The 19,909-nt window shown below is 38.4% G+C and overlaps 1 protein-coding gene across 6 annotated transcripts in view; it reads left to right on the top strand.

The window, feature by feature from the left end:
* The window catches only part of UBR5 (ubiquitin protein ligase E3 component n-recognin 5), a 155,952-nt gene that overhangs the window by 33,926 nt on the left and 102,117 nt on the right, over positions 1-19,909 (top strand). For all 6 annotated transcript variants that reach the window (XM_005563838.5, XM_005563837.5, XM_005563836.5 and 3 more), the window contains exons 2-5: positions 18,199-18,243; positions 18,629-18,710; positions 19,163-19,239; positions 19,633-19,752. In XM_005563838.5, coding sequence (XP_005563895.3) covers positions 18,199-18,243; positions 18,629-18,710; positions 19,163-19,239; positions 19,633-19,752 — 324 coding nt within the window. The remainder of the gene's footprint in view (positions 1-18,198; positions 18,244-18,628; positions 18,711-19,162; positions 19,240-19,632; positions 19,753-19,909) is intronic.

The following is a 19,909-nucleotide window of genomic DNA, read 5'->3' as shown; positions in this document are numbered from 1 at the left end:
TTCCTTTTTGTTTTAGTTTTACTCACTTTTTTCAGCTTTTGATGGAAAGGAGAGAAAGTGGAGATAACAGGACCAACCACATCTGTAGAATGGTTTTTACACAGACTGTCCACAATCCGGGTTAGTGGAGTGGTCAGGGTAAGAAGGAAGTATAGAGAATTTAGTCTAGGACAAAGGATCTGTATGGTCCAAGTGTGAATTGACACTTATTATTATGACAATATTATGACACTATTATTTATTGATAATATTCTAATAAGACTGCCTCCATTTTGTTAGGTTTGTTTTCTGTTTTTATACACACTGAAGTATTAAACAGATGCCAGTTATTTTTGTGGGAAACAGGAGGGCTACACTGCTGTGTTGTAGCTATGATGATGGCGACTGCGTTTTACAAACATTTGTGTTCTCCTAACAGAGGAATTAATTACTAGGACGGGTTTGAGATGGTAGCAGTTACAAAGAGCATCTGGCTGGAGATGAGTTTAATGTTTGCATATACCCCTACTCACTCCTCCACCATCTTCCCCTTTCAGAAACCCGAAGAGAGGAGGTAGCTGATTATACCAACAAACTTGTTATGCCTTGAGATGTATCTCTGTGACTAGTAAGTGATTTCCAGGCATTTTTTAAAAAAGCACGGCAAAAAAGGCAGCAGTATTGGGGAAGATAATTAGGGACTGGAAGGTAGGCAGCTCTTCTTCATAGTCTTTCCCAAGATTAGCTCTCTTACTGTCATATCCATGCACTATCTAAAAGACCCACTTGTCCCTCCTGCACCCACCTCGCCCCCATATCTACTGAGAGAAGATGAGAGGACACTGAGATGGGGTGAGATGTTACTTGGTCAGTAATATTAGTCTGTAAACTAAGTCTGTAAACTAAAATATTAGTCTGGGACCGCTTGTTGAATCTGTTGAGTCAGTGTACATTGAGCTATTAGGTTGGTGCAAAAGTAATTGCAGTTCTTGCAATTTTTTTTTTTTTTTCTCTTTTTGAGACCGAGTTTCACTCTTGTCACCCAGGCTGGAGTGCAGTGGCACGATCTCAGCTCACTGCAGCCTCCACCTCCTGGGTTCAAGTGATTTTCCTGCCTTAGCCTCCTAGGTAGCTGGGATTATGGGCGTGCGCCACCACGCCTAGCTAATTTTTGTATTTTTAGTAGAGACTGGATTTTACCATGTTGGCCAGGCTGGTCTGGAACTTCTGACCTCAAGTGATCCACCTGCCTTGACCTCCCAAAGTGGTGGGATTACAGGTGAGCTACCGCGCCTGACCTGGTTCTTGCAATTTTAATGGCAAACTGCAGTTACTTTTGTACCAACTTAATATTTATTGTAAGACAAATAACTGGAAGCATTTTCTGGTGGATCCTTGAAGACTAAAACCAAGCTTTTATTATGGTAGTTGTGATACCACACAGAGAGGAATCATTTGTGTTAATTTGTGCTCCATAGTGACAAAACACAATGATAGAGTCCTTAAATTTGGCTGTGGCAGGTTTTTAAATTTTGATGACATTTGTTTGACTCCTTTGGTTTAGATAGCTGAAGGAAGGGTTTCTAGATTAGAGACCCATTACAGTGCATTGAAGTAGGTGCAGACTTCAAAGAGCCATTTGATATAGCTTTTAGACCCATTCTGATTATGCAGATCTGTAGGTTTTCAGTAAAAAATGAGGTTGTCAAGTGGTTTGATTGTACAGCTCACTTGATTAGTTTGGCTTAATGGGAATAAAGATGCCCAGCAGGGTCTGCTTATATTGGAGAAGGAAAAACAATACTGAAATCTATTGCTGTCTCCTAAAACAAGGCACTTTTGAATCATAAAGATCTTTCATTTTCCCACTTAAAGGAATAAAAATACCTACTGCCGTATTATTTGGATTGAAAACATTTATTTGGGCTGTAGGTATTTTACCTGTTTTTTTTTTGGTGAGATGGAGTCTTGCTTTGTTGTCCCGGCTGCAGCGCAGTGGCGAGATCTCTGCTCACTACAACTTCCGTCTCCTGGGTTCAAGCGATTTTCCTGCCTTAGCCCCCTGAGTAGCTGGGACTATAGGTGTGCCCCACAACGCCCGGCTAATTTTTGTATTTTTAATAGAGATAGGGTTTCACCATGTTGGCCAGGATGGTCTCGATCTCCTGACCTCGTGATCCACCTGCCTCAGCCTCCCAAAGTGCTGGGATTACAGGTGTGAGCCACCATGCCTGGCCAGTATTTTACACTTTTTAACAATATGATTTTAGGCACAGTAGATTATTATGCTCTTTAAAAAATCCTTTCAGTTGATAAGGAAATTGGGAAACCATTTTTAGATGAGGAGAAAAGACAGGAAAAGCAGACTGTCACTGTTGAGTTCTACCTTTTGGAGGAGGTTTCTATGTTCTAGATACACTCTTTTGGGTTCTGGGGTAGAGAGATGACTAAGACTTGCTCTACTTCAGGAACCTTAGCTCTCAAACCAGTGTCCTCTGGTTCCCCAAGATCTTAATAGCGAGTGTTCCATGTTCAGCTTCAATTTGGGAAGCATAAGATTAAGCATAAACAGGCCTTTTCATTGTAGGGCTTATTGGAGGCTTAATGGAGGTGTGAATTGTGAATTTCTAAGAGGGGGCTGTCCTAAGCAACAGTCTCCAAACTGGAAATAGTATGCTTATTTACTGCCTCCCTAAACGGACCCCTACTTTTGTGAATATTTTAATCCTTTTGTGTATTTATGGTGTTTTAGAGTGAGTCGTGAGTTCCAAACCCAGTTGAGCCATCAGAATTACTGTGGATGTGTAGACATTTTTTAAAAACAATTTTAAGTTGGTAATATGTTCATGTGGTCTAAAAATAAAAAATTGTACCTGTAATCCCAGCACTTTGGGAGGCCTAGGTGGGCGGATCATGAGGTCAGGAATTTGAGACCAGCCTGGCCAACATAGTGAAACCATGTCTCTATTAAAAATACAAAAAAATTAGCCAGGTGTGGTGGCAGGCGCCTGTAATCCCAGCTACTCAGGAGGCTGAGGCAGGAGAATCGCTTGAACCTGGGAGGCGGAGGTTGCAGTGAGCCAAGATCATGCCACTGCACTCCAGCCTGGGCAACAGTGCGAGACACCGTCTCAAAAAATAAAAGTAAATAAATAAATTAAATAAATAAATAAATAATTGTAAATTGGCATACAGTGAAAAGCCTCCATCCCTCTTCTGTTTCCTGGCCTTCTACTTCCCTTCCTCATAGGTGATTAGTATTATTCCTTCCAGAGATATTTCATGCATGTACTAATATTTATTTAGCCAGAATATAAATTATTGAGCCTTGTATTTAGAGATTTCTGATATAGTAGGTTTAAATGGGGCCTAAGAATATGTCTTTTTAATTGTTGCCCGGGGATTTCGATGATCCATATTTAGGCACTCTTATTTTAGAGGGTACACATTACTTTTGCATGTGATGTTACCTATTTCTCCAAACAACTTTGTGAAACAGATACATTTTTGACAGAAGTGGGAACATGAGAGCAAGAGATTTTAAATGATGTATCCAAGATTACACAGTGTCAGAGCTAGGAGTCAAAACTCAGGGCTTTTGACCACTAATTTTGCCTTTTCACGAAAGCTACAATGTTGTTGATTGCCCAAACCAAAGAAACAATTTAATGTGTATGTTTATATCCAATTATTCCTATTCTGGTAAGCATTAGATGTTAGAATATTTTATTGTATTACTTGCCCATTGGAAGACCTCCAGTGATTGGACTTTCTGTAATTTTCGTATTAAGGCACTTCACCAGTTAGATTCCTGTTACCAATGTAAGGCGTTTAGGCAGCCAGGCTCTGCACTATAATAGGCTTTTATCTGTAATTTTGCTTCCTGATGAGTTCTCCTTCCCCCTTGCTATTGCTTCCAGTTTCCATTTGGTCCCTGCAGCACATTTCCTTAACACCAACCCAGATATAAACCACAGAGGAGGGAGAGGGAGAGGAAAAAGAAGATTGTCTTCTTAGGGGAGAGGACTGGGAGAGTATCCCACGACTATAAAGTACTGAGTGACTTTCCTGTTTATCTGGTAAACTCTTTCTGGGGCTAATTCTTAGAGTTTCAAAAATTCCTCATATTCTTGTAGCACCATTTGAATTACAGTGTAGCCTACGGGGGATTATTTTGCAGGACAACATTTGTTTGGTGTGTTTTATAAAACCTAGTCTGCTGATATTGGTCACAGCAGAATGTTTTAAAACCACTTTTTATTATTTATTTATTTTATTTTTATTTTTTGAGACAGAGTCTCACTCTGTTGCCTAAGCTGGAGTGCCAGTGGCACACTCTTGGCTCACTGCAACCTCTGCCTCCCAGGTTCAAGTGATTCTTGTGCCTCAGCCTCCCGCGTAGCTAGGATCACAGGCATGCACCACCACCCCTGGCTAATTTTTGTATTTTTAGTGGAGATGGGGTTTTGCTGTTACCCAGGCTGGTCTTAAATTCCTGGCTTCAAGTGATCTGCCCGCCTTGGCCTCCCAAAGTGCTGGGATTACAGGCGTGAGCCATTGTGCTTGGCCAAAAATTACTTTTTAAGCGTTTAAAAATTTTGAAAGAAAGATTTTTTAAAAAGTCACAAATCCACCGTTTTGAGGCAATTTAGGGCTTAGAGCTAAGACATGAATGCCCATTTATTAAGCTCCCCCCATCCAGATAAATAAGCATTTACTATGTGTCAGGTATTGGGAATTTTGAAATTAATAAAACATGGTTCTTGCCTTAGAGTTTGTTTGGCAGTGAGGGAGACAGATATTTTGTTGCACAAGTAGTTTGAGTATGAGAAGCGCTGTTGGGAAGTATGCACTAGGTATATTGGAATTTAGAGAAATGCCTAGTTTAGTCTGGAATGAAGGGTAAATTAAAGTTTCCCACAGTTCGTTTCAGTGTAGGCTTGAGACTAGTAGCTACGTGTGCAGAAGGCCGTAGGGATATAGTTATTCCATCAGTCTGTCTAATATCTGTCACCTACCTACCTACCTACGTACCTACCTGTTTTCTTTTTTCTGACAGTGCCATTCAGAAGGGATATGGTTATTCTAAGGCCGAGGGAATAGTTATGTAAACAAAAATAAAAGAGTAGTTTGTGAGTATAATTTCGTTAGGGAATTGTGTTTGGAGTACAGGCTCCTTCTGGAAGAGAGAGAGAGATGTGATTAGAGTGACAGTGACAAAAAGAGAAAAAAACGGTGAAATAAAAACTCATGTATAAGAAACAGGGAGTTACAGTGTGTTCACAGCTTTCTTTTTCGAAGAACTCCCAGAGTTAGCTGTCATTCCCTGGATCCTTAAGTTCCTAGCAGATCTTAGGAATCAAATAGGGCCCTATTTAGTTTGAGAACCACTTCAAGCCAGAGCTTGGCAGAGTTGAAGTAGCAATATAGTGAGCTATCCAAGGATGAAAAATACATTTCAGTAATGTTGATAAATGGCTGCCATTTATTGAACACTTAAGTGCCTGCTCTTTCCAAGGTACATTACAAAATTATCTTGAATCCTTACAGCAACACTACCAGACAAGTGGTAGTTTCTATCTGCATTTAATAGAAGAAGAAACCTTCCATGCCTCTGGGATGTTAAAATAAGCTGTATCAAAGTTCCAGAGCCAGTTAAAGTAGAGATGGAATCAAACCCAGGTTTCTGTGACACTATAGCATACTCTTCCCACCTCACCAGGCTACCCCTCACCAAAGAGTAGGTGTGGTGCCCAGGGCTGATGAGATGGCAGCTTAGGACATAAAATGACTGTTTCAAAGGCAGCAAAACTGCGATTTCATCTTTGATGTTAATAAAATGGCAACAAGAAGCCATCTCCGTAAATCTTGTACAAAGAATCTCTCCAGAAACTAATGGCATCAAGATCCTCGATCAGGAATATAACCCCCTCATTTTCTTGTTTCTATAGAGAAATCAGATTTCATTACAGGTATTATTTCAGTTTACAGTTCTTTCTCGAGGACTGAATAACTTACCAAATAGCAGTGTTTATAGTGTGAAGTACATCAGCTATCTCATTAGACATTTTATTTGTATGGAGAGTTAAGTTTGGGTTTGTGGTAATTTGAATACATTATCCCCATTTGGGAGATGCTTTAAGGAATGAAGTCACAGGTATTCAGAATGTGGATGGTCTACGGTGAAGAAAGCCTAGTATATTCTCTTGAAATTTTGGTCGGATGCTACACTTTTTTGGTCAGGAGCTCTGAAGAAGACTTTTGGTCCTATCTGCTAGCGTAGTTTGATTCTTGCATGTATGTATATATAGTCTTACTGTTAAGCAAATGAAATCAGGTAAGACAGAAGGACTTATGAAATTATTAAGAATAAGTAGTGTATAAAAGCCGTATCCTGAATCTTTTCTTACCAAATTTCTTCTTGTTTGGCATGTGTATACTTTCCCCTTTCCTGTTTTGAATGGAGCTGAAAATAACATGATTGATTTTGCTTTAAAGAAACATGACTCATTTTGTGTGTGTGTGTGTGTGTGTGTGTGTGTGTGTGTGTGTGTGTGTGTGTTCAGCATTTCGTTTTTCAGAGATGTGTTTATCTTTCAAATGGCCCTGGTAGTTTGGGATTTTGGTCTCGTTTTCACCTAATTAGGGAAAGTGTTATTTGTGATACAATATAAGAATTTCTAATCAGAGTATTTTTCAGGTTAGAGGAAGAAATTAGTTGTAGGTATAAATTTTTACAAAGTTTAGCCAATGAAATGACCATGAATAATGTAATTTTTCTCTAGTTTGCAGAGCATTTTTCTCTGCAAACTAGAGAAACATCATTTTCTCAGTTTAATAGAAATGTTTTTGACAGTTTCAACTAAAAGTGATACTAAGGGGAATAGTTAGAAGTAGTTCACATTAAAAACGCTTATATCCCTTTATGAAGTTACAATATTTATTTAGAAACTTCATTTTCTTCTTTGAATGCATCTTGAAGGTGAATGTTATTTAGGATAACCTGAATGCATTATATATAAACTGGCATTTATCATCTCCATAAGCATTAATAAAAGTGTAAGTCCTCCTTACAAACTGTGATTGAAGAAGCCAACAGATGGAACTTGCCGCACAAAAACCACCTTTTGTTTTGTCTTTCTGTGTTTTGTTTTGTCTTTCAATTTGGGGTCATTTAACCCAAGAGTAAAGTCAGTCAGATGTTTGCTACTTGGCACAGATTTATTTGGGTAGGCAGTAAGTGAGAAAAGTGATACTACCGTTTTAGAAATTGTTGAGCCAAATTTAAAGAAATAAAATGTGGTTAAGGCTTGTGACTGAGCAAAGGTTAACAAGGATCAATGTGCAAGCTGAAATCTGAATTATAAGACTGTGATCAGATTGCTTTTCGCCAAAGAAATAACCTTGTAGTAATTCTTTAATTCTTACGTGTCAAACCCGGATGCCTGTAGTTGCTAAGCTCTGTGTCCAGGCTGGAGTGCAGTGTGGCGATCATAGCTCACTTTTACCTCAAACTCCCGGACTCAAGAGATCCTTCTGCTCAGCCTCCTGAGTTGCTAGGATTACAGGCATGAGCCATCATACCCAGCTGCTACATCATTTTATAATCTGAACAGATTCAGAGGCCGGGCGCAGTGGCTCACACCTGTGTTCCCAGCACTTTGGGAGGACGAGCCGGATAGATCATGAGGTCAGGAGTTGGAGACCAGCCTAGCCAACAAGGTGAAACCCCGTCTCTACTAAAAATACAAAAATTAGCCAGGCATGGGTGCATGTAATCCCAGCTACTCAGGAGGCTGAGGCAGGAGAATCGCTTGAACCCGGGAGGCAGAGGTTGCAGTGAGCTGAGATCGTGCCACTGCACTCCAGCCTGGGCGACAGAGCGAGACTCTGTGACTCTGTCTTTAAAAAAAAAAAAAAAAAAAAAAAAGCACACACACACACGGAATCAGGCATGGGCAATGTATTCAAAGTACAGGATTACACCAACAGATTTTTTCTAACAGTATGAAAAATTCATTGATAGGGTTTCAGATTTAACATTGTAACTAGTTTTTGAGAAACTATGACTTGCCGAGTTTTGATGTAGTATCAAAGAATATCGAATGCTGGTCATGGTGGAATGCATCCATAGTCTCAGCTGCTGGGGAGACTGAGGTGGGAGGATCACTTGAGTCTAGGAGTTTGAGGCCCGAGCAACATAGTAAGACCTTGTCTTTTTTTTTTTTTTTTTTTTTTTTAAGAGAAAAGGATATCCGTAATTTAATGTGGAGAAATGAGAACTCTCATATACTGTTGGTGGGAATGTAAGTTAGTATAGCCATTATGGAAAACAGCATGGAGGATCCTCAAAAAACTAAAAAATAGAACCACCATATGATCCAATAATCCTACTGCTGGGTATATGTCCAAAAGAATTGAAATCAGTATATTTAAGAGATGTTTATCACAGCACTAGTCACAGTAGCCAAGATAGGGAATCAACTTAAGTGTCCCCTCAGCAGATGACTGGATTTTTAAAATGTAGTGTATATATACAGTGGGATACTGTTTAGCCATAAAAAATAATGAAATCTTGTCATTTGCAACAACATGGATGAGCCAGGAAGACATTATATTAAGTGAAATAAGCCAGGCACAGGAAGACAGAAACTGCATGTTCTCATTCATATATGGGAGCGAAAAAAAGTTGATCTCATAGTGGTGTAGAGTAGAACGAATGGTGTTTACTAAAGACTAGGAAAGGTAGTGAGGAAGGTAGGATGAAGACAGATTGATTAACGGGTACAAAAATACAGTTAAGAAGGAATGAGTTCTAGTGTTCAGTAGCACGGTGTGGTGACTATAGTTATCAATAATTTGTTGTATATTTCAAAATAGCTTGAGGAGAAGATTTGGAATGTTCTTATCACAAATGATGTTTGAGGTGAAATCCCAATTATACTGATTTGATTATTACACATTGTATACATGTATACACGTATACACGTTGTGTACATGTACACGTTGTATGCATGCACCCCATAAATTTATCTATCGGTTGAAAAGAATATCCCTGGGAGGTCAAGGTGGGTGGATCACCTGAGGTCAGGAGTTTGTTTGAGACCAGCCTGGCCAACATGGCGAAACTCCATCTCTAAAAAATTAGCCAGGTGTGGTGGTGTGTGCTTGTAATACCAGCCACTTAGAAGGCTGAGGCAGGAGAATTGATAGAACCCAGGAGGCGGAGGCTGCGGTGAGCTGATACTGCAGCATTGCACTCCGGCCTGGGCGACAGAGGGAGACTAAAAAGAATATCCATAATTTGAGAAGCATTTAAAAGGCATAGAAGTAGGAGGTTATTTTGGTTGGCATTTGTGGCTGTTTTAGTAAGAAGAATGAACTATTATTCATTTTCCCCCCAATGTCGATTTAATATTGGTCACTTTAATGGCACTGTCATTTAGAGTATGGCAGTTCTCAGAGTGTGGTCTGTGAACCTCCAAGATTCTTACGGGGCTCTGAGGTCAAAACTGTCTTTATAATAAAACGGAGGCTTTTTCACCATTTTGACATCTGTGCTGTGGTTTAAAAGCAGTGGTGGCTAAAATACTGGCTTTTTGGCAGAAATCAAAACAGTGGCACCAAACTGGACAACTAGTTGTCATTGTATTCTTTGCTTTTCTTGTACTTGTAGGGGAAAAAGCCAGTTTCACTTCAAAGTATCCTTGATGAAACAGAAGTTACTAACTTTATTAAATCTTTACCTTTGAGCATAAGATCGTTTTAAAAGCACTTTGGCATTTGTTTGAGTTGCACACTGAACAAGCCCCTTTTTTCATGGAAACAATTTTTATTTGAGACTGACTGACAAATAATGGTTATTCAGACTTGGATATTTAATAGACATTTTCTTGAAAATGAGTAAGCAAGCCTGTTACCTTGAGGAAAACAACGAAGGTGTTTGTTTATAGTGATAAATTTGAGCTTTCAAGCAAATTTTAGAATTTTGGGAAACTTGTACCCATCGCTGTGAGTTTGACACTGTAGATTGACAGTAACATTAGCAAATGTGATTTTTGAGTATCTGTGTCAGTCAGTAAATCAGTGTTTTCCAAATGACCAGTGTATGCTGGTCCAAATGACAAAATCATGCTCGAGTTATTCAAAGTTCATTAATAGGTTTCAGATTTCCACATTGCTCTCAACCTTTAAGAAATCATTTGCGGAGTTTTGGTATAATCTCAAAGAAATAATGCCTGTGGTTATCTGGAAAGGATATTAAAATATACCTCACTTTTCTCTAACTTTTCTATCAAGGGCCAGCTTTTCTTCATATACTTCATATACCAAAACAATATACTGTGATAGATAAAGGCAGAAGCAGATCAGAGAATCTAATTTATATGAAGCCTGATAATAAAGAGGTTTGCAAAAATGTGAAAGAACTCTGCCTGTCAAATATTTTTGGGAAAATTTTTTACAGGAAGGTAATTTATGTCAATATGTAATTAGTTTATTTTTTAAATATTCAGAAATTTTATTGGTTAACTTTAGTGTTATCAACAGATGTAGCCCACATAAACAAAAGATTTTTGGGGTCCTCAATAGTTTTTAAGTGTATAAGGTGGTCCTGAGATTTAACAAGTTTGAGAATCAAACCTTATAAGAGGTGAAGAAAGGAAGCTGCTGAGGAAACTGTGTTAAAGAATATTATATGCATTTTCCACCACAACCAAAGGTTCTGATTTACTTTCAGAGAAAACCCTCCTAGGCTGGGCATGATGGCTGACACCAGTAATACCAGGGCTTCGGCAGCCCAAGGCAGATAGGATCATTTGAAGCCAGGAGTTTGAGACCAGCCTGTGCAACATAGCAAGACACTTCCGCCCTATGCCCACCCACCCCACTCTTGTCTCTACAAAAAATAAAAATTAGCCTGGTGTGGTGACATGCGCTTGTAATCCCAGCTACTCAGGAGGCTGAGGCAGGAGGATCTCTTGAACCCAGGAGTTTGAGGCTGCAGTGAGCTATGCTTACACCACTGCACCACCACTCTGTCTGAGTGACAGAGCAGGACTGTGTCCCTTGAGAAAAAAAAACAAAAACAAAAACAGAAACCCTCCTATAAGAGCTAGAAAGAAATGAACATATATGGTCTTTGCTTTCTTGAAGCCTAAATTCTTTTGTTCCTGGTAACATTTTTAGTTCCTGTGTGGCCATCACAAGAGTCTTACTCATTGGTTCCTCATTGTTAAACTCTTAAGTCTCCTGTGGTCAACTGTGAGATGAGAAAAATTAAGGACCAAATGGGGAGTTTTAAATATAGCTAAATTTATATTTATTTATTCTAAGATTATGGCCTTCCTACATTTTTTGATGTGAAAACATAGTGATTTTTTTTCTGTGTGTGTTGTCAAAATAATTATATTGCATCTCTCATTTTCCTACCCTCACTTCACGTTTACTGTTCCATGAAATCCTAGAGTTGGAGTACCGAAGATCAGGGTTAAATTCAGATACAAGCATTGAAAAATGGATTTTTAAAAATGTGTCTGAAAATCGAGTGTCTAATTCAACTTTCAGGCATATAACGAGCAAGTTTTTCATACACAGATGAAGAGACTCCTTCCTCACTGGTTGGTGCTTCTTGCTTGGGCTGAGGCAAACAGAAGGCTAGTGTGACTCTTTATGGTAGCCCCAGCCCCAGTGGAGTGTATATATTTGTGTGAGATTGTAATTCATCTGGGGGAAAGGATACTTCTAAGGCTATAGGAATAATCCTTCCTGGCTGTTTGCCATTCCCAACCTCATAGGCCAAGGTAGCTCCTAATGTTTGTTGTAATACAGAGTGCATAGGGGGAAAGGCATTGCTCCCTTCACCCAGAAACAAATCCATGATGCAACATGAGCTGAAGACTCAGTTGGTATAGGAGGTCTTATAACAAAGATCTCCTTTGGGCTCCCCTATGAACTTGCCTTAGGTGGTTCGTCATTGGCTTCCTCCAGGACTGTGTGGAAAGGGATTTGGGGTTGGGATACCCTTTGCATTGAATAAACTAGCCCAGGATGTCAGTTTGCTGGGGGTGGGGCTGGAGTGGGGATGTGCCTTCTAGATGTTGGCATCTAGAAGTAAATGATCATCAGAAAGGGTCCAAAGTTTATGTAGCCTTTTCCCCCAGGTATAGTGGCTGGCAGGTGGGACCACCCCACGTGATAGTGTGAAATTTATTGATATCAGTGATAACATGAAACAGTTGGCATGAGAAGAAGCGTTTAAGAAGTGGCAGTGTTTATGGTATGGTGCAAAAGTTGTGTAAAAGAACTGTGTAAAAATTGAGGACTGACTGCCTCTATACTTAAGAAAGTGCATGATATATTTAACTGTGGACCATGTTCTGTGGTTAGAGATACGTTGTCTTGTTAGAGAGGTGCTCGTCTCTACCATATATGTAGGTACACAGTAGTTGCTCCAAAACAAAAAAAAGTATAGGCAAGATCACCACTCCAAGACGTAGGCTTTTAGATTTAGACAGTTTGCCATTGGAGAAATGCCAGAAATATTCTTACAGTATTTCTTTTTCTACCAGAATATAGCTGGTCACAGATTTTTTAAGTGTACTGCATTTTTGTTTTGGCAATACCTGCTTTCTCTGACATGGATGACAAGAGGTGAATTTTAAGACTTTTTCTGCAGGAGTCTGTGATTTAGTGTTTTAGGTAACCTTCACTGACTGTATCTATTGGTTCTTTGCATGAATTATTAAGCCCTTTACTTCAAAATAAAATTATACAGGTATGTAAAAGTTTTATTCCATGAGTGGATATCCAGAGTTGGGGTGGGGTGGGGTCACTTTAAAGGCAGTTTCCTAATATGATTGTTAGGAAATGATGATTAGTGTTTTTTTTTCCTTCCATGGTAAGTGATCTTTTAAGAGTTACATGGGCAACTATCTTAAATCTGTATATTCACACTGTTCACGTGTTTAATTTGAGACGGAAGACCTGGAGAGTTAGTTTTGTTGAGATTAAGATCAGGAACATTTTCTACCTCTGAAATGAGTTATGTACCAGTAATGTACTTTTTTCATTGTTGGAACTGTATCCATAAAAGCAGAGGGGTAAGGAAAGACTTGGCAAGTTGTATTCTGTCTTAGCTTAGAGTCTGTGAAGACAGTTCAGATAGAAACACAAATGACTAGGTATGAGAGAATTTGTAGACTTCTGTAGGAAGGAAATTACTAGGAAAGGTTCATGGAGGAGGTGGCATTTGATCTGGGTGGGAAATAAGTGGAATGAGACTGGAGGAAATGCACTGATGGCAGATGATGCCACCTTTGCCATTAAGGTGATTGCTGAGAGTCACGAAACATGAGTGGATGTACCTTGTTTAACAGTTCCAGGTATATGGAAACCATCACCTTGTAGAGAATGTGATGTCAGAAATATCTTTCTGTCTTTGAGAATTGAAGCCTTTGAAGGATTTAACTATATATATATATATATATTTTTTGGCTTTAGAAATTCAGCAAGAAAGGATCCGTCAGGGTTAGTCCAGTTTAGGGGTATTTGAACATGCAGATATGTTATATGACAGAGGTAGGCAGAGAATTATGAAACTGAAGAACCTGCACTTAGTGCTGTTGCCAGTTGAGGATCAGTGAAAAGATAAATAACCTTTGAAATTGTAATGTTAAATTTGGGGAGAATGAGCTTGAACTTATAGGGGATTTCAAGTATAGCAATGAAATATGTTAGCTTCTACCAAGTACCGTTACACTGTTTCCCTGTCTCTGTTAATTAACATCAATTTGCTGTTACCTTACTTTGTTACTTTAAAGAAAAATTTCAGCCTCTATATCTGTAAAATGATCTATACATTTAAAGAAATGAAATAGTTTATTTAATCAGAATATAGAATAAACGTAGAGAATAGAAGTGTAGAGTACCAAGGATTGTCAGAAGCTTTTTGCTAACTTATTCATTGTGTGTTACAGCCACCTCACCAAAGTTCACCTGTCGGTCCTTGAATGAGATTAAATGCTATTATGAGGTTATTTTCTTTGTTTTTGTTATTTTATTATTATTATTATTATTTTTGAGATGGAGTCTTGCCCTGTCACCCAGGCTGGAGTGCAATGGCACGATCTCGGCTCACTGATCCTGGCTCTCTGCCTCCCGGGTTCAAGTGATTCTCCTGCCTTAGCCTCCTGGGTAGCTGGGACTACAGGCATGCACCACCGTGCCCAGCTAATTTTTGTATTTTTAGTAGAAACGAGGCTTTGCCATATTGGTCAGGCTCGTCTTGAACTCCTGACCTCAGGTGATCCGCCCATCTCGGCCTCCCAAAGTGCTGGGATTATAGGCATGAGCCACTGTGCCTGGCCAATGAAGTTATTTTCTAATATTATGCTGTACTCTTAAAATTGTTTTTCATCATAACCACATGTAAAAATTTATTCTGAAATGGAATTTGGTGAGCTTCGGTGTGAGTTTCTTTTTGTTTTAAAGAGAGAGTAAACTTTTGTTAATATTGCCTATGTAGTATTGCCTATTGTAAACATTGTATGAAGATCCTTTAAAGTAGGCGAATCTCTATTATATAAAATAATTAGCAAATTAAAAAAACTTCATTTTTTTTTTGGCTAAAGGAAGGGAACAGCATGGATAAGTTAGCAAATTTAAACGAATGTTATCACAGGCCTGCAGTGATTCTGTGACTTGCCTGTCTACTGAGGACTCTATAATGTAAAAGATAAATAAATACTTCTTAAATATAGCTTACTTTTTTGGTGGTGAAGATTTATTTGTTACTGTTATCTGGATTCATGTAAACTAATTTGTAGGGCCCAGTTTAGTCATGATAACTGTCTTGAGATTTGAAAGGATGATACATTTTATGTAAATCTATGGACTGAATTTAAGAGTTTTTTAAAATTTGATATTTGGGGAAGCATTCTAAATGTCTGTATAAAATCATTTGAAAGTTTCAAATGGGTATGATAAAAATTGAATATTTCTTTGTAAACATTACATATATATCTTCCATTGAAACACTTGCTTTTCATATATTCATAAGCATTTCAGGACTGAGGCTGGGCACTGTGGCCCATGCCTGTAATCCCAGCACTTTGGGAGGCCAAGACGAGTGGATCCGTTGAGCCCAGGAGTACAGCCTGGGCAACATGCTAAAATGCTGTCTCTGCAAAAAATAGAAAAATTAGCTACAGGCTGTAGTTCCATTTACTCAGGAGGCTGAGGCAGGAAGCTAGATTGAGCCTGGAAGGATGAGGTTGTAGTGAGCCGTGATTGCACCACTGTACTCCAGCCTGGGCGACAGAGTGAGACCCAGTCTCAAAAGAGACAAAAAAACAGAATTTCAGGAATAAGAATTTTCAGAACCAGAGATGACTAAAAGAGTTCTTTCTCGGCCGGGCGCGGTGGCTCAAGCCTGTAATCCCAGCACTTTGGGAGGCCGAGACGGGCGGATCACGAGGTCAGGAGATCGAGACCATCCTGGCTAACACAGTGAAACCCCGTCTCTACTAAAAAATACAAAAAACTAGCCGGGCGAGGTGGCGGGCGCCTGTAGTCCCAGCTACTCGGGAGGCTGAGGCAGGAGAATGGCGTGAACCCGGGAGACGGAGCTTGCAGTGAGCCGAGATCCGGCCACTGCACTCCAGCCTGGGCGACAGAGCGAGACTCCGTCTCCAGAAAAAAAAAAAAAAAAAAAAAAAAAGAGTTCTTTCTCACATAGATGAGAACTTGAGACCTAGTGGACTTTTAGTGAGTCCAGGTAGTAGTAGATGAGCTGGGAGTAAACCCCAGATTTCTTGCTGTTTGGTGGCATTGTTTCCCATACAAATTGGTGTGCATTTCAGACATGTATTTCAGATGTGGTTAGGGGTCTCACCAAGACTTTTAAGATTAGAAAATTTAATTGATAGCAGTAACCATTTGTGCTGTCTCTCCCGATAGCCTGAAATTAGAGTTCTTGAGTTCAAATATCTTTTAGCATTCTGATATCCTCAAAGCTTATTTTAGTTTTACAAATAATTGCCTGGAATATTTGGAGCCATGGAAACAACATTTAATTCTTATTCTCAGGCATTGTCCAGTTTTGAAAAAGGCCTTGACAATTTTTTTTCTCTACCAATACTATATATTTTGTGAAAGCTCTGGAGGCACTTTTGAGCTACTAACAAAGGAATGGAAATGAATGAGTTTAGTTGCATGCCAGTGAACAGATTATCTTCTGAAAGTGTCACTACTGTGATTACTCATAGTAAATGTGGACCCAGGAAAGTGAGAGCTCCTTCTGCTTCTTAAGGTCTTCTAAAGGCTGCTGTTACTTTCCAGAGCAAACCCACCGTTGTTTATCTTCTCCCTATTTTCTAGTCAGCCTTCTCTAGTCAGCCTTCTCTCAGAGCTCATGGGTTCCACAGTATATTACTCTTAAGGTGTTTTATCTTGGAACACAGAAGTGTGCTTTGTAAATGGGCAAACTGGAATTCTTTGAAAATCTTAACTTTCTTGAACCAATGAAAACATGTTTTGTTAATGGCAGTAAATGCAAAACTGGGCTACAAAAATGAAAATGTATTTTATTGGGGGCCAAATCACACATGATCAGATACTGTTCTTTAGGAGTGAGAATAAGGTCACCAGTAAGTATCTACTTCTTCACAGAGAAATAAAATATGGCCGCATTTGAAAGTCACTTTAGGCTGGGCGTGGTGGCTCATGCGTGTAATCTCAGTGCTTTGGGAGGCTGAGTTGGGTGGATCTGTTGCAGTCAGGAGTTTGAGACCAGCCTGGCCAAAATGGCGAAACCGCATCTGTACTAAAATACAACAATTAGCCGGTGTGGTGGCAGGTGCCTGTAATTCCAGCTTACTCGGGAGGCTGAGGCATGAGAATCGCTTGAACCCAGGAAATGGAGGTTGCAATGAGCGGAGATCACACCATTGCACTCCAGCCTGGGCAAGAGAGGGAGACTCAGAAAAAAGAAAGTTACTTTAGATACTGAATGCAATTCGATATGAGACAGTTACTGTGCACCTTTGAAAGACGCTCTTCACGAGGAGAATAGAACTCACAGGATAAAGTTAAAGAACAGCTGACTCCTAATTGAATCTCTTACTGAAATAATTAGGTTATTTTCCCATAGATTATATATGCTTTGTGGCAGTTTTTAAGTCCTAAACTGGCTTTAATGTCATTTATTTTTGGAGTATGTATAACATTTTTATCTGTTAGTACAAATGATTGAAATTTGATTTTATTCATTTTTGTCAGAATTCGTGGACTTTTTCTATTGATTTAATGTTCTAATTTTTCCCATTGCTTTCTACAGTTCTCAGCTTTTACAAGGATTATTTCTGAAAAAAGTTTTAAAAGATCAGATCAGGCAGTGTTTTTTTTTTATTTTTTGATAATAGAATTGAACTCTTAAAATCTACATTTGATTATATCTTTACATTGTAAAATGACTTCCTTAGGTTGACAAAGTACCTAGTTTAGTTTAGCTATTATAGTGTTTTATATTCAAGACTGTTTTCTTAAGAGAAACAATAAAATCATAACAGAAAATACAAGTTAATATCTCTTTGTTATGTAGCCCTTTGAGATTTTTCTAAATCTGTTCAATACTATTTTAAATGCTATTAGAAATGGGAGGTGTTGACCTTACTTTATATAGATAAGGACATTAATGCTCTGGTTTGTTCAGTATTGTGTTATAAGACCGTTCAAGAACTTGAGATGATGCCTTAAGTCAATTAGGCTTTCTATTTTCATTTCATGATATCCATGTGCACTCAATCTCTTGGCATGGATAACACAGTTTTTGTTTTGTTTTTTTTTAAACAAATGAGCCTTTGGTTGGGCATTGGTTCAGGTACCAACAACTTTATGCTACCTTTTCTATAAACTCTAGAAGCTTCAGTTTTCTCACCTGGGATTAATGAGAAAATGGGATTAATACGATTATTATTGTTACTGAGGTTGCAAATGGGGTGGTGAGGGAAGGAAATTGCAGAGTCTGCTTGTGATCTTTTTGGGACAAAAATGAAAGAATATGAAAAACATTCTAGAATATGAAAAACATTCTTACCATAGCAATTGTTTTGTGTGCTACTATTGGAAATTACCAAAATAATAGTACAAGTACCTGTCAGAATTATTTGTTTACAAAAGATCTGTCCATGTGATTTGTTAATGTTTTGTTTTGTTTTAAAGGTTACGGGAAGTTTCTGAGAAGCTGAACAAATATAATTTAAACAGGTAAGAGTTTTAAAATATTTAAATCTTCTGACAAAGAACCATTTTTCTTTATTAAGAAAAAACTCATATTTAGGCAGCAGCCTGATATGATTAAGATTAATGTGATTGTTAGACTTTAAGAATCTTTTAATCTATCAGCTTTTTATGAGTTGGGCTTATTTGAATTATAAATTACATTCATGCTTTTTTTTTTTTTTAAATCTGGCATACAGGGAGATATAAATGATTATGGAGATATTTTTAAATTATTGCTTTAAAGTAAATATTAGTTTAAAAAAGGTTTTGCCAACTTTTTTTTTCTAATTGATTTTAAGAATAAACCCTATGACGTATTTACCATTTAAAAAATAATTTTACTTACTTTTTCTTTTTTTTAATCTCTCAGCCACCCCCCTTTGAATGTATTGGAACAGGCTACTATTAAACAGTGTGTGGTGGGACCAAATCATGCTGCCTTTCTTCTTGAGGTAAATTATTCACTCTCAGAGAAATGAAAAATAAACAGTTAAAATAGAATTGTGCATCATTGTATTTCTTCCTTTGTAACAGGAAAATAGCAGTTACTTGAAAGAGTTATCTTGAAGATCTCCCAGTTCTCTTTCCTCCTCTGGCCCAGAGAAAGCTTACATGATTTGCCAGAGTGTAAAACTAATTAGTAACAGAATGGGGGAGGCTCCTAAATCCGGTCATTTTCTTAGTTTGAATTGTGTCAGATTGAGATGTTGTAAATTATTTTCTGCTGGTTTCTTGACAGTGTATGTATGTCGTATTTCCCCATCTCAGGTGTGAGCACCTTTTGGAAGGGAGTTTATTGTCTTCTGAATTGACTGACAGTGATGGGCACAGAATCTATTGAATAAATTCAAATTTTAATACATATTTTTACTTGGAGAATTTTTTCTGTTTTCTTTGCTTTTAGGATGGTAGAGTTTGCAGGATTGGTTTTTCAGTACAGCCAGACAGATTGGAATTGGGTAAACCTGATAATAATGATGGGTAAGATATTATGTCCTTTCTATTTAATATGTATTTAGCTCTTAGGTATTATATTAAACCTGTGTTTTGATTTTGGTAACCCTCAACTTAAAGCATCGCAGAAAATTATATGCTTTTAAAACAGTGAAACTATTACTTTGTAGTTTAATTTTAATTTTTATGCAAGCAGTGATTTACAGCCAAAGTAGTAACATTAAAAGTAGCAGAGTAGCTGGTTATCACTTAACAGAAGCAGCTATCAGAAGATTGATAGTACATGTTTAGTAGGTATCAAGTCACATCTACTCTTTAACTGAAATGATTTTATAGATCATTTCCAAATTAAGCAATGCAATTTGAAATAACCGGGTTGTAATGTTGGTCTTCAAAAATTTACCTCTTGTTTTCCCCCAGGTCAAAGTTGAACAGCAACTCGGGGGCAGGGAGGACGTCAAGGCCTGGTAGGACAAGCGACTCCCCGTGGTTTCTCTCAGGTTCTGAGACTCTGGGCAGGCTGGCAGGCAACACCTTAGGGTAAGTTGTGGCCTGTTGAAGGCACCATCTTACTGATGGTCTGTATCATCTTCCTTTGAGTGCTCTCAGTCTGAATGATCATCTTCAACATTGTATCTAGCAATGGAGTGAGAAAATTCTCCTGAACTCTGGGCAGGAGTTCATATTGCTCGGGTGA

The sequence above is a fragment of the Macaca fascicularis genome, chromosome 8 (assembly GCF_037993035.2).
Source record: "Macaca fascicularis isolate 582-1 chromosome 8, T2T-MFA8v1.1".
Classification (NCBI taxonomy): domain Eukaryota; kingdom Metazoa; phylum Chordata; class Mammalia; order Primates; family Cercopithecidae; genus Macaca; species Macaca fascicularis.
This window is presented reverse-complemented; position numbering and strand designations above follow the sequence as displayed.